Genomic DNA, 15532 nt, shown 5'->3' with positions numbered 1-15532 from the left:
ATGACAGAGATGGTACTCACGGTCAATCACCAGTCCCATCTTTGGTTGGAAGTCATTGTCAGTGAGCTGCCAGAGAGCGAACGGCTCTCTGGGTGTATCCTGTAGCAGGCGGAAGAGAATGCTGATGGTGTACTCTGGAGAGAAACCTGCAGGATGGATGAACCTGAGAAGATATAAAACAAACTCTGATACTCTCTTGTTTAAAAATAAATAAAAATAATGTCAATTATCTAAACGCTTTTGGTCAGATAAATGTATAGATGTAGAGATTCCTTTAATGACATGATGTATTTGAATACCGCAGGCCTGAAATTAAGCAGTTCCTTCATGTCTTTTTTTTCCCAAAAAAATAAAATAAAACAAAACAAAAAATAAAAAAGATGTGACTGGAACAACTATAAAGTTTGCACTTGCATCATATTTGGATGCTGATGTGTAATATCAAATCAGTTTTTAGAGAAAACATTATTTACATGAATACTTAAATTCTCACCCAAGTACTCCTTCCGTTTAACTAGAATTTAGCAGCATTCATTTAGGTTTTATTTCTGATAGGCTTGGCTCTAGTTTCATGGATGGGAATTATTCAGTTTCACAGGAATATTTACCCTAAACACTGCTGATCAAACGGTACGGGAAAAAGGTAGAGGTCTGTGTTACATCGAAGTCAGAGTAAAATAAATAAATACATGTTAATATTCGACATTTACATGCCGTTTTATTTAAGCTAATTTAAATAAGTATATATACATAAATAGAAGCAAAAATAAGAAAAGGAGGGGAGGATAAAAGAATGAAAAGAGTCTCACTTGGTGCTCTGTGTCAGTTGAACATCTCTGAACAAAGTGTAGGTGGGGAGTGTGTTAAAGACAAAAGGCTCAGCAGCCACGCCCTCCACTGATGAGTGGGCCTTCTGCGTCAGACCAAACGCTTCCATCATGTTAAACCCTGAATAAGCGACACACAAATCATAACACTGTAAAAAATACTGTCTAGTTCATATTTTAAAATCATATGACACTTTTTTTTCCTTTCATTTTTTACCTTTAACGATGCGGTTTCTGATGGTGACTTCAGGACAGACTGTAATGAACGGAGATGAGACATCATCATGGCAGACACATTTAAAGATAAAACAAAATTACTCAACTCTAAAAAAAAATGTAATGGGTGACCATTCACGTTATTATCTTTAATGCAATTAATGCATGCGCAGCATGACAAGCCCAATAGATCGTCATTTCCCTGTAATGATGACAGGACACGGAGGTTTTCCTGCAGTTATGCACAAACGTGGCTCCTCTAGCGCCTCTGTGGCTTTCTCTGTTCTCCTCCCTCTCCTTTTGTTCCATGAATTATGACAGCTGTCAGTGAACAGCTGATATGATTTTCTGTTGCAAGTACCACCTCTCATTGTTTTTTTTCAGCTAAGAAGGAGCAAACTAGCAGTTCACGTTTCACATCCAAACATATTTACTCCAAAAACAGTATGTTTCAGGAGTTAAAAGGTTTAAGGCAAACAATACAAATAAAACTGGACCAACTGAGAAATCAAATATAGAATAACCTTTCTTCTCAGTTTGAAGTGCTATTTAGAACAGTTCAAAGAGATGAATGATATAAAAAGTCACCTTCGTTGGTGATAGGGTACATCCGGGGTTGGATGGGAATTCTGGCTGGAGCTGTGGCTGCAAAGAAACAAACCAAAGTAAATAACTCATGATGCAGTAACCAGCAGCAAAAGTGCTAAAAGCAAATAACTGGATGAGAGAGAATTCTCTACAATTAAATGAAGAGAAAAATTAGATTATTAGTTTTGGTAGCAAAGAGGGTCAGCATTGGTAAACATCTTAAGGCTTGTGCTCTTAACATCACTGATGAACTTTGTAACCTTCGGGTCTTGATAGACTTTAAAGTTTAGAGAATTTATAGGCCAGAAATCTGGATAATGAAGCAGTAAAGGTGCATGGATGGAAGTTATTGTGCATATTGTGAATATTTCTCTCTAGTCACCATCTAGAAGCTGTGAGATTCTAATCCTGCTTTCTGTCTGTTCTCCTGATGCTGATATTCATCACATATTGTTCCTTCTGTGTTTAGAAGGAAGCAGCTTCACAGCTTTAAATTTATCCTGCTGACTTATTACCTTTTAGTTAGTAAATTCTGAAAATTTCATCCTTTTTTGTCATAAATATTTGATTTTATGAATATATATGAAGAAATATTTTAACTGTTCCTGTTTAAAGAGAAAACTGCTGCTAAATCTGTTTATGTGTTTAGTGCAGGGGTCTGCAGCCTTTCCAATCCAAAGAGACATTTTTCCCTCAGCCAGCTAAATAAAACTCCTTTAGAGACACAAATGTTACAAGGCTTTTCAAGAAGGCAACTTAATATATATTTTTAATGAAGAGCCACCATAAGGTTATTTGTTATTTATGAAGAACCAAATTTTTATTTCCATTTTTAAGATTTTAAGATAAAGAAAAACATAAAACCTTTATAAAAAGAGGATAAGCAGAATTTCTTCTAAGGGATGTAGATATTTGTGGAAAATTATGTAAAGAAAAAAAAGTCCCTGGTTTCCAACCTCATGACAAGAAAGATAGATTTAAAAAATATATTTTAGCCACGTATTTAGAGGCATTGTGGAAGGTCCAAAGAGATACTTTGAGCTCCAGAGTTGCAGGTTGGAGACCCCTGATGTCGTGGTTGTAAACCAAAATTGACTGCATTTTCTTTATATAGCTGTAGGCCTTCTTTTAAAGGAAAGAGACATTTTGCGCGCAACAATGCAATTAATCGCGATTAATCGCAGCATGTCATGCGATTAATTGCGATTAAAAAATTTAATCGTTGCCCATCACTAATATATATATATATATATATATATATATATATATATATATATATATATATATATATATATATATATATATACAGTAGATGTAAAAAAGAAAATTAGGTGTCAGCTTTCTAAAATACATAGCATGCGATGAGTGTTACTTAAGATGCCATCAGACCTGTTGGATGGAGAATGGAGACAGCTGTGCCCTCTGCTGAGCCGAGCAGTGAGTGCACGCTGATGCGATACAGAGTCTCAGGTTCCAGGTCAATGAAGCAATGACTGCTACTGGACCCATCAACAACTTCTTGCTTTGTTTGCTTGTCTGTACACACATAAAGGAACCACATACATCCACACCAACAGGTTACAAACTGCAGTCAGTGTGGTTTCAGCTCAAACGAATACTAGTGTCAGCTTCCGCAGATGTTACTTAAGATCACCTTTGACAGACTGGATTACAATACGATATCCATCAACAGCAGAGACCGGTCTCCATGACACACATATACTTGAGTGGTCTGATCTGACAACACTTACGCTGCTCACCCGCAAACTGGCTGCAGAGACAGACAAGTAAACAAAAAGTTAAACAATCAAATGCACACAGAACAGTCATGTTTGGTTGTGAGTGGCAATGTCACTAAACACAATGTAGTCTCAATTCAGACTGTTCTCATTCACGGTGTCGTGATATTAAAACAAGCTATCAGAGAAAAGTTGTCCCTCTGTACCTCCAAGGAGATTAATCTCTTTCAATAAAATAGATTAACTGTCACTATATCTGATCCAGTCATATTTCAATTTCTAGTTGCACTGTTATGGGACTGCATGGTGGTGTAGCGGTTAGTGCCGTCATCTCACAGCAACAAAGCTCCTGGTTTGAACCTCAGCCGGCACCTTTCTATGTGGAGTCTGCATGTTCTCCCTGTGCATGCTTAGGCTCTCTCTAGGTAGTCTGTCTTCCTCCCACAGTCCAAAAACATGCATGTTAAGTTTATTGGTGATTCTAAATTCTCCCTAGGAGTGAGTGTGAGTGGTTGTCTTTGTGTTGGCACTGAAACGGACTGGCGACCTCTTTAGGGTGTACCCTGCCTCTCGCATAGTAGCTCCACCACCCTCTTACAATGCTGCATTGGAATAAACAAGTATAAACAATGGATGGATATGCTGTTTTTATATACACCTCTGCATTGTATGTTGTTATTTAAAATAAGTTATTTAATTCAAAATAAATGTAATTTCTACAATTTTATAAATTTTGTTGAGGCATTTTTAAGCTGGGCCAGATACACATATTGTTATCACATGGCAAGACATCTGGTGCCAGTGCTTTAACTGTTCTGGGCCAGCATAGGGTCACCAGTGTATCTGCAGCTGGCCTCATGCTGGCCCATGTGTGGGCCTTTTGGCCAACCAGATCTGGGCCATCACAGGGCTGTCATTCTTTGCGTCGTATCCACGTAAGTGCATTGTTTAGGCCACAAACAGGTCAGACCAATTTTGCTCTGTGAGTAGTAATAGTTTGACTTACTTGGAACTTTGGCTGAGGAAGTACCCCAGTAGTCAAGTCAGTTAACATCAGTCACACCTAGTTTTATTATAAATAATTGACCAGGCAGATAATTTTGCAATTCTGTTGAAAGGGAACATATTTTCCTTTTATGAAAAAAAAAGTAACAGAATAATTACTTTCCCGAGTATATTTAGTTAGTTTTATAATGCTGTAACCACTCAGTCTCGGTCTGTGATTTGTGCATGGAAATATCAAAATTTTAAGCTGAGTCCTTTCAAATAACTTCATTGAACAAGGAAGTGTGTCATGTCTATGAAGCTAATTTGTTTACACCCACAGGTGATGACTCAATCAACACTGCATTGTTTCAAAGTCACCATATAGCAGCTGTATGGTACCGTTGTACCATATGGCATCATGTAATGGAAAAGCACTATAACAAATAGTAGATAAAAGATAGACAGGTGTCTTGTGGTGGCCTCAAAACAACTTTGGACTCCCATTTTTAACTGTCCTTTTTTCTAAATGAACTACTAAATTAATAATGTTTTCCCACAATTAATTCTACAAAATGGATTGGTAATGTTTTTTTTTAACTTGACCCAACTTTACCTTCTAATTCAACTCTCATACAGAAGTGTATTTAGTGCCTTTTCCACACTATGGAGGGAAATAGTTCAGGACATACACCTAGCTCTTTACCTTTTCTTATCAATATAAATTCCTGTAAGGATGAAGTTACATCATAGTTGTGTTTTTAAAAAAACAGCGGCGTCTATTGTGTTTGACTCACCAGTTTTGCCTTGAGCTGACCCACTGCCCCCCTCTCTGTTGCGATACTCTGCAGTGACCAAGATGCTGTAACGTGTATCTGGCTGTAATGACTCTAACACCACCTGCTTATTACCACCTGGGACCAAAACCTGTAGAAAAGAAACCAGTCTTTCAAGGCTCTAGAGAAAGCCGGACAACTGCCAACATTATGATTTGTTTGGTAAAGAAGAAACAAAGTTATTAAATGTAAGAAATTGAACAAGTTTATTGATATTGCACAAAAAGCTTGCACAAAAATACAGTAAGTACAAAGTGTTAAAACGTAATAGTTAGAGTGCACTCACAGTGTTGTCCTGAGTCTCAGCTCCAGTGAGTGCCATGAAAGACACACGGTACTGGAGGACATGAGCGTTAGGTGGCACCCAGCTTACCACCAAACTGACTGCAGTCTCCTCTGAAACGACTACGTTCGATGGGCCTCCACCTGACACTGCAACACCACAGCACAAATAACAATTGTTTCAGACTAATGTCTACATCAGCAACTGTCCCATGAAAGAAGATCATTTTGGCATAAAAGTATAATCTAAGAACAAACACAATAAGACAACTGAACACTTTATACAAAAAAGTGATTTGTTTTTGACATTAAGTACAAGATGAATTCACAAACAAGGTAAATAAATAAGATGTAAAAAAAAAAAAAGGGAACAGAGATGCAGTCTGGCCCTAATGCTGTGCAGGAAACCAAATAGAAGAGGTTCATGGTGTAGTATAATATAGACTGTTTGTTACATTTAACTTTTTAAACTTTGCTAATTTTTCTAGAGTTTTATTTATTTATTTAATAAATTCAAATAACATCTGAAAGAAGCATGTAAACACTATGAGTGAATATTTCCATTTGGAAATGCATAATTTCCTAATTCCAGGTTCAAAATGCCAGAGTTTAATATATTACTAACCTAGAGCTAGTTCTGTGACCTTGCAAGGTGGAAATAATGTTTTTAAGCTGGTGATTATATTATCAGTATTCAACAATAGGTAAACTTGACCTAATAATCCTAAAATGGATTTTTGTACCAAACTTTAAACATGTTTATTTCTGCTGTGAAGTTGGTCTTTTTAACATATGAGTCTATGGGGATTTGCTCTGTTTTGGAGTCAGCCCCTAGTGGATGAGGGGTGAACTGCAATTTTTTGCACTTGCGCATAGGCTTTACATTTCACCTGCTGGAGGTTTGCTGCTTGGTTGTAGCATTTTCCTGCCACATGGGTGCAGCATCACATATATGAGGAACAATCACAGCAGTGGGCTTCTTTCAGCCAAACATGTAAGAGAGAATATTAAGTGGTAGAAAAATCTGCTTTGAAATAGAGTGAAAGGAATCGTCATGTCTTAAGTATCTGAGCTTTTCATCTGTGTTTCTTTACCATTTTTTTTTGTTTGTTTTGGTCCTATGTTTCAATTGTGTGCGACACCTCTGACTGAGCAACTCATCATCATCAACATCATCATCATCAATTTATTTATAAAGTGATTTAACAGCAGCCACAGCTGAACAAAGTGCTGAACAACAAAGCAAAAAAAAAAAGCATAAAAACTGTAAAAATAACAATAACAAAAACAATTAAAATATGGTAAAATTAAATTAAATAAAAAAAAAATCAAATCCAGACAATAAAAACTACATTAAAAAATAAATAAAAACCAAATAAGATTCAGTCTCTGGTTGGGTTGAAAGCCAATGTGTAAAAGTGAGTTTTAAGATGGGTTTTAAAAATGGACAATGAGCGAGCCTGGCGAATAGACAAGGGTAGATCGTTCCATAATTTAGATGCACTGATAGAGAAGGCCCTGTCCACTCTACGAGTTTGCAACAGGGGACAACCAACAGCAGCTGATCAGCTGACCTGGGGGACCGAGAAGGAGTATAGCGGTGGAAAACATCAGATAAATAAGGTGAAGCAAGACCATTTAAAACTTTAAAAACAAACATAAGGATCTTAAAATGGAGTGTAAAGTGTACAGGCAGCCAGTGGAGTGAAGTCAGGACAGGAGTTATGTGTTGTCTCTTTCAGGTCCCTGTTAAAAACTCATGCAGCGTAAAAACTGACTTACTCCAGTATAGACAGGATTACAGTACCCCAGCCGTGTAGATATAAAGGCATGGATTACTGTTTCAACTTGCTGCCTAGAAAGACAAAGTTTTACCTGCGCCAGTTTCCTTAAACCAAAAAAGCTCAATTTGACTGTTCAATTTAATTTTCATTTGAGACAATGTCATGTCAAAGACATAAGTGGAGCCTCAGGAGTAAAGGAGAGGAAGCTTCTCCCTATGAACAAGTCCCCAAAGGTCTCTGTCCCATGATCTGTCTTTAAGTTCAATGTCATTTTGCAGGTCGATTATTTCCATGTCAATACCATCTACCTGCTCGACAGCAATAGCCATAAATGGGTTTAACACAAATACAGCAACATCTTCCATCATGTTTACAAAAACGGCTGCAGAACCCTTTACTCACTTTTTTCAGGTGAGAACAGTACTGCTCTGGAACGAAAGCAACCTTGATCTGTGACATTTTATCAGAGCAGGGAAAGTGACCCCCGCCCCCAATCCACAGAGATGTTAAACATCTAATGGTTATAATGAGAAAATAGTACACAAAGTAACAAATTTCACAGCTGTAATCCATGATAAACATATTTGTCCAGTAAAGCAGGTAAAAACCTGAACAATAAAACAGGTGGCTGGGCATATTTGAACAACACTTACAGGTATGACAGGTATGACTACCATCCATCTTGACCGCTTATTCCATTTCGGGTCGCGGGTGAGCTGGAGCCTATCCCATCATTTTAACAGGTGAGAGGCAGGGTACACCCCAGACAGGTCACCAGTCTGTCGCAGGGTCAACACAGATAGAGACAAACAACCATTCACACGCACACTCTCTCCTAGGGAGAATTTAGAGTGTCCAATTAACCTAACATGCATGACTTTGGACGGTGGGAGGAAGCCAGAGAGAACCCACGCATACACGGGGAGAACATGCAAACTCCACACAGAAAGGCCACCACCCTCAAGGTTCGAAGCCGAGATTCGAACAGGCGACCTCCTTGCTGTGAGGCTGCGGTGCTAACCACCACACCACCGTGCAGCCCAGCTACCAACTATTTACACAAAAATAGCTGTGTGTTGAGTAATTTTCAGAGACCAGTAAATCTACACTGCTATACACAAGTTGTACACCGTCTACTCTAAGTTACATCCAAGTTTCTTTCCATAAGATTGTCATTTGGGGAGATAAAATTGTTACTGAAACATAAAGGGTGTACTCACTTTGGTGAGATACTGTGTATATCAATGCATGGCATGCAAATAAAAATGTTACTCACAGGTGCTATATCGAATGGCCACAGCTTCACTCTGAGCTCCGTCTCCATAAAGTGCAGACAGAGAGATTTGGTACTCTTTATCATTCTCCACCCCCTCCAGAATAGCCCCTTCACTGTCACCGTTCACCCTCAGCTAGAATAGACAAACAGAGCAACATCATACACTCTGTATACTTCTTTACGAAGACATGCAAATGTCCTATTTCCCTTCCCTACCTGTCTCAGGTCTCCCCCACTTAAGGAGATCCACTTAATGAGATAAGAAACAACATCATCAGCTGCAGCCTCCCATCGAACGGTGATATCGGTACCTGAGAAGTTAGTTACTCTCAGGTCTGATGGAGAAGGCACCTTCACTAGGAGAGAGTGAAATTTGTGAGGAAAGAAACACATTTATTTCTATTTGCAGGTTAATGATAATGACTTAACATTCTCTTGATTCGGAGGCCATCTTTGATGCATTTCCGTATGACTTACATGTGGTGACGTTGCTGGTGAATGCTGTGGACAGACCTTGTGGGTAGTTGGACTGGACTGATACCAGGTATCCTGATAGAGATGAGAGGTTCTGAACGAGCACTGAGTTCAGCCCTGTTACCTCCACCTGGACAGATTATAATAAGGTTAAAAATGAGAGACTTTAGAGCCTTTAGATCAGCTTGACTCAATAACTTATTTGGAATCAGAAAAGAAGTTTTACATGTAGTTAATCAGAGCACATTTGACTTCCTCTTCATTGTTTTTTATAAACTGAAAAAGAAACATGTTTCTTTTGTAATCATAAAAGTGGGGCTGTGCTTTCTCTTTGTGTCTTTTGGCTTCCTGTAAATTTTGTGTTCTTATTTCTTTCTTTTATTGTTAGACCCGTTCTTTGGAATAGGATGTAGTGTATTTTAGTTTTCTTTACCACTTTTTATTGAAATTGGGTTTCTTCCTGCTCCTCAATTAGCTTATTTATTTTTTGGTCCTGTCCAGCATGATAGCGGCAGAATGATGGTCTGGCTGCTGTGTTATGCCTAACAAATTTGCTGTGCCAGGGGGAGTTTTATGGCTATAAGGCTCCTCTTGATCTTTTATTTAAATTTTTGAATTACAGAATTTAAATAATATTGCTAGACATGACCAGAGTAGACAGAAAAAAGAAGAGGATGAACAGAAATGAAAACTAGAGTAGAGAAAAGAAAGAGGAAACAGAGATACAACATATTGAAGGCAACGACCCTTCAATCCAAACAAACACCAACCAACTGCTACACCTGTACAGAAACACAACAGAGAATTTCCCACGGCTTTTACATGAAAACAATGATGACAATCATCATGAGTACCTAAAAGAGATGAGCAAGCTGGGAAAAATAAAAAAAACAAACAAACATGTATCACAGCAAAAACCAGAACCAGAAACACACACACAAAAAAACCTAAACAAAAGTAGCTTTAAGGGTAAACCCACAGGACAACGCAGTGACTGTGTCAACATGGAGAGTATGAGAACTCAAAAGATGATTGTGATTGAGCAAATGTCACCACGCCTCCACGAAGGATAGAGGCAGACTGGAGCGGCCCAGAGACCCGGGCGATCAGCAGCACTACCGGAGCACGAACCCCAGCTACTGAGCAGCCTCACCTCAAAGACCACCACAGAACCGCCCAAAGGTCTCTGTGTCTGGACTGAACGTCATGAAAAACCTTTTATCGTTTTTTTGTATGTTTGTATCAAAGATTCAAATACTGCCTGTTAAAACAGTGATTTTTCTAAACACTGTGTCTGTGTTTTGACTGCAGCTACACATGAGTAAAAATCATTTGTTGAATATACTGCCAGCCAGCAGGAAAAGTGAGGCCTCACTTAGAAATCGGCTCCAGACAGAAACAAACAGTATGCTGATGTTTTTACTTCTCTTGGAAAATGACCAGTATAGATTTAAATGCCCATATACCACCCAGTCTCATTTTTTAATTTTAAAAAATTAACTTTTAAGGCAATTTATAATTATTTCTCTTGATTTATAAACAAATGGACTGTTGGGAAGGAGGTGACAAAAATCTCCAACTGTTCGGGACACTGGACAGTCTTGAGATTTTTCATTTCATTTTTCACCTTAACATTTTCAGTAGCTCATTCTTCATCACATACTCACGGCAATGTAGAAAACATATGGGTGAATAAGGAGCATTGTTTTCTATTTGTTCTTTCAGAACTAAGAACTAAGCTCTTACCAAATAAATGGCTTTACTGCAGTAGCAAAAGGAATTAAGTCAGTACAACTTAATTCATGTTTCATGAGGTTAATATTAACCCCATGTAAGACCAACACAGGCTATTCAGTTCATCAGAGAGGGGGAGAAACCAGCATCCTCCAAGATGACCATGAAAGGCCTCCTGCAGACAGCACCATCGTGGGAGATGAGGGCAGACATGGGGAGGAGACTCCACTTCCCTCAGGCATTCCAAATGTCTCTAAGGCCTGAACTGGTCTTGCCGTCAGAGGACACCAAGAAGATCATCCTGAACAAACTGACAGTCCCAAGGGGAGACGGATGCCAGGAGACCTCAGAGAGGAAAACCACAAAGTACCAACAATGTAGGGACAAAGGATGGCAGGCCTAGCTGTTTCCAGTAAAGGTCGAGTGCAGGGGCTTCCCGGCACAGTCTGTGTGGAGCACACTCAGCACTGGGACTAACAAGGACAGAAAGGAAATCAACAGCCCTCAGGTTGCGGGAGGCAGAAGGGAGCCTCTTGTTGGCTTTGAAGTAGGAGAGAGGAGGCAAGCTGGGGGTCAGGATAGGATGGACAGTGACTGGCCATCACTGCCAACTAAATCGAGGGAGTTATGGTTCGGGGTCGAAATGCCTGATGAATGTTGGTCACCACCTAACGACATCTTCTCCTAATACGCAGCTACTGTCATACCAGAAGTGACTGAAGTAGAGCACCTAGGTCTGTCAATAACAATGATTATACATGAAGTTAGTTGCATGGTAAAAAAAAAATGGATAAACATTTTTTTTTTTACCATGCAACTAACTTCATGAATGAGTCCAATCAAATATAATTCAAAAGGAAAAATAAAGCAAAAAATTTCCTTCTGACCAGAAGTATAATAATTTGAACTGCTGCTGTCAACTTTGTTGAGTTATTTTAATTGTTTTTTGAACGAATGAATGAATGAATGAATGAATGAATGAATGAATGAATGAATGAGTGAATGAATGAATGAAGGAATGAAAGCTTTTTATTATAAGACAAGACAACAGTATTTTTTACAAATATCAAAACATAGGCCTTGTAAAATGGGACACCCCAGAAGCTATAGCTGGCTTATAAATGGGGTCCCAGTAAACACACAATAAGATATTTATCCAATCTAATCATTTCCATCAATCTAAAGTAAGTCTAGAAAACTACCTAGAATTCTATATTTAAGAAGATATGGTAGTTTTCAAGTTTTAATTTAATTTCCATTGAATGCAATCACAAGGGCTATGTTCCATTTAATTTATGATAATTTATATTTAAATATTATATTAATTTAACATACCAGCCGAATGTAATTTAAAACTAAATATATGTTACTAAAAGTGCTTGTTTTAATTTATTTTTAAAGATGGAGAGAGATTGTACCTCTTTTATAGTACTATCTAACTCATTCCAAATCTAAGGACCTTTGCATGTTACCTCTTGTATTATGTTGATGAGTAGGTTAACTAATTGGTATGAGATGCCAGAGTCTGTCATTAAGCTTAAATACTACATCATACATAATACAAGCATTATGACAGATATTGCACTCAGTCAGTTTCAGAAGTCTATACCTATGGAAAAGAGGATCCGAGGGAGCATTGTACCTGGCCCATGATATAACACGTACCACTTTCTTCTGTAATATTTGTAATTTGTCAAGATAGCTTGGATATGTATTACACCATATGACATTACAATAATTAAAAAAAAAGTATTTTATATGTATTTTATGTATATGTATTTTATTTGCTATATCAGTCTATTTTGATGAACGTTTTCTTCTGTAAAAATCATTTTCATCTGTAAAAAAGTCTTTCACAGAGACATTCATCAAAGAAAAGCCTTTAAAGTACTTGTTTCCATGTGGTGTGAATTTTGGTAAAAGCACTTGAGAACCATTGATACTGAACCATATCTGTGAGAGTAATTTATTAACTTATAGACAGTATGTTTCTGGTGTTTTATTTTTATGTAAGTTTGTTTTGGGGGACTTACCTGTTTGATGTCACTGCCATGGTTGGTGCTGTAGGTGATTCTGTGGCCGGGGACATCGACAGCGCCGGGCACCCAGCTCACTCTCAACATACTATGGGTGACCATCGGGAACTGAATGCTCACTGGTGCTGGGAGAGGGACTGAAGGAAAGGAAAATGGGAAGGTACTGTAAATAAATATATTACGGTATCAGAGGTGATAATACTGAAAAATAGAACAGTCAGTAAATGTCTCATTTGAATTAAAAAGTACAGAAAAAGGAAAAAAGGGCTAAAACAATAAAGATGAAGAGGAAAGTATACAATAAATGTTCAGGGAAATCCTTACAGGTGGTAGCAACAGAGGTGACAGGGTCACTGGGTTCTTCATCGTAAAGGGCATAAAGTGTGATGGAGTAGTCTGTTGCTGGTAGTAAACCTGTCAGCTCCACCACAGTCTGATCTGCACTGAATTTCTCCTGCACAGACACACAAGCAAAACACAAATATGGACATGGAAGTTTGATGATCCATCTCATTTTAAAGTACAAAACGGTGCTGTTTTACAAAAATATTTGCTTTGGAAGATGGTTGGGATTTATTCAGGTGTTTAACTAAATCAGGAGAGTGCAATAAAGATATCTCTGGAATATATAATGGTATTTAGTTATCTAAACATGAATGAACAGACTACAAAAGGAGAAAGTGGAAAAAGAGGGGGAAACATTTATCTCTGAGAAAAGTTGGCAGAAAATAAGGAATTTGCATTGGACTACAACAGGGCCATCCATATGGCGTTAGTTCTGCTGGAAAAACATTATGTGATCACACCCATTATAGGGCGAGAACAACATCACTTATACGGCTTAGATTTCAGGGAAAGATAACAGAAAACGTTACACTTGCTTCAATTTTTATTTATTCTTTTATTCAGTCAGTACATGAGCTGAACCAGTTTTTAAAAAAGGAACTGACTATTCATACTGACGAAGGCCAAGAATGAAGGTCAGGTTAAAAAAAATAAACTTTTCCTTAAAAAATTTTTAAAGTAAAGATGCTTTTCATACTAGTATGTTCATAAAGAAACATATTTTTTACCTCCCCAATTACACATTTAGTTAACTTTTCAATTACACACAGGTGCTTTCCAGGTAACGTGAAGATTGCAGTGATCTCACCAATCTTCAAATGTAAAAATCGCCATGAAGCAGGTAATCAAAGGCCAAAAAGAATATTGCTTGTACTGTCAAATGTCACATAGAAAGAGTTAAAAATGCATGCTTCAGTTATATGAAAAATACCCCAAGGATATGTGTTAGGACCTTTACTTTTTAGTCTTTATATACATGATCTTCCAAAACACTGTCATTGTGTAGATATACCACCGTACACTGATGAAGCTGTTTTGTATACTGTACATTTAAAAACCGCTCAGCTAGCAGCTCAGAAATTAACTCATGCCATATAAGGTGTAGTCCAGTGGCTTGATCCATCTTGTTTTACTCTAAATATCGGTAAGACGAAAGGTATGTTTTGTAAAACTAGGGGCAGCTTACAACTGCAGACATTTTATTTAAGAATGAATCTACTGAAATAGTCACTGAAATCAAATATCTTGGTGTCACTCTGGATTCAAGGCTTAACTTCCAATTAGACACCCCAAAAAATGGCTATCAATACAACCTGGCAAGCTTCAGACATATTAGATCATTTCTCCCTTACTGAATCAAGTTTGAAAATTTTAGACTATTGTCAAACTTGAGTCTAGTATATTAGGACTAGGATTCTAAATTGCTCCATCAAGTTTACTGGATTTTGTCTGTTATCACCCTGCTAGTTCTGTAAAATACACCAGAATAGCTTCCAACTACAACTGTAATGTACCTTTCTCCTGCACAACTTTTGGACAATCTTTTAATATATTTACTCACCAAGAAGCCATCCTTATTAAGCCTTTTCCTTTAAAGCCAACATGTAGTGGAATACACTAAGTAACCATTCAAAAAGCTGAAGTTCCTTAACCGTTTTAAATCTGAACTGAAACTTTTTAAAAACAACTCAAATCTGAAACCACTAACTCATGTCACTCTAAATCTCAACCTTTTGTACCTTCTTATGGCACTGAATAAATGTTTGTCTATGTTTGGGTGGGCAACATTTATGTTTAAATTGTACATGGTTCCTTATAAATTAAAAAAAAAAAAAAAAAAAAAAAAGGGAATTTGTTCTGTGGACAGAATTGTATTTTGCTTTTCTTCAATAAAAAAATAAAAGAAAAGAAGATGGTGTTGTTTTAGTGAAAGGCTGTACAATAATATAAGGTTTGGGGCATTAATTTACATCCTGGTGTTTATTTTTTCCTATGTACAATGAACAAACATATCTCAAATATAGACACTCTTGTCTTGCTTTTGCTCTTTTCTTTAAGATAATGCTGAGTTTCCCTGATTTTTAAGTCATGTCATATTCTGCACATAATTTTACAGAATTATGTCTCACCTCCCTTGCATCATCAGGCTCTCCATGGCTGAGTGCAGAGTACAGGATCATGTACTGAGTAGCACCAGGAGCTGCACTCCAACTCACTCGCAGCATGCTGTAAGAGGAAGGAATCACCTCCAAGTTGGCTGGCATGACCAGTGGCACTGTGAGGGGGGAAAGAGGCCGAGTAAGAAGAAACATCATTTCTTTATATTTTGCTTCCAAGCTGCCAAACTTTCTTTTAATCATTTAAAATCGTCTTGAGCAAAAGTTCTTCAGTATTGCTGAAGATCTTTTTCA

At 37.6% G+C, this 15532-nt stretch overlaps 1 protein-coding gene across 2 annotated transcripts in view; it reads right to left on the bottom strand.

Annotated features, from left to right (window-relative positions):
* The window catches only part of LOC121652166 (collagen alpha-1(XX) chain), a 63447-nt gene that overhangs the window by 18843 nt on the left and 29072 nt on the right, over positions 1 to 15532 (bottom strand). For both annotated transcript variants that reach the window (XM_042004791.1, XM_042004792.1), the window contains 14 exons: positions 15251 to 15396; positions 13101 to 13230; positions 12774 to 12913; positions 9010 to 9136; positions 8749 to 8888; positions 8533 to 8665; positions 5477 to 5622; positions 5152 to 5281; positions 3286 to 3402; positions 3021 to 3167; positions 1632 to 1688; positions 1045 to 1083; positions 810 to 948; positions 21 to 163 (listed from right to left, as the gene is read on the bottom strand). In XM_042004791.1, the coding sequence (XP_041860725.1) occupies positions 21 to 163; positions 810 to 948; positions 1045 to 1083; positions 1632 to 1688; positions 3021 to 3167; positions 3286 to 3402; positions 5152 to 5281; positions 5477 to 5622; positions 8533 to 8665; positions 8749 to 8888; positions 9010 to 9136; positions 12774 to 12913; positions 13101 to 13230; positions 15251 to 15396 (1734 nt within the window). The remainder of the gene's footprint in view (positions 1 to 20; positions 164 to 809; positions 949 to 1044; positions 1084 to 1631; positions 1689 to 3020; positions 3168 to 3285; positions 3403 to 5151; positions 5282 to 5476; positions 5623 to 8532; positions 8666 to 8748; positions 8889 to 9009; positions 9137 to 12773; positions 12914 to 13100; positions 13231 to 15250; positions 15397 to 15532) is intronic.

The sequence above is a fragment of the Melanotaenia boesemani genome, chromosome 13 (assembly GCF_017639745.1).
Source record: "Melanotaenia boesemani isolate fMelBoe1 chromosome 13, fMelBoe1.pri, whole genome shotgun sequence".
In the NCBI taxonomy this organism is placed as follows: Eukaryota; Metazoa; Chordata; class Actinopteri; order Atheriniformes; family Melanotaeniidae; genus Melanotaenia; species Melanotaenia boesemani.
The sequence above is the reverse complement of the archived record's forward strand: the minus strand, read 5'-3'. Positions and strand labels throughout refer to the sequence as shown.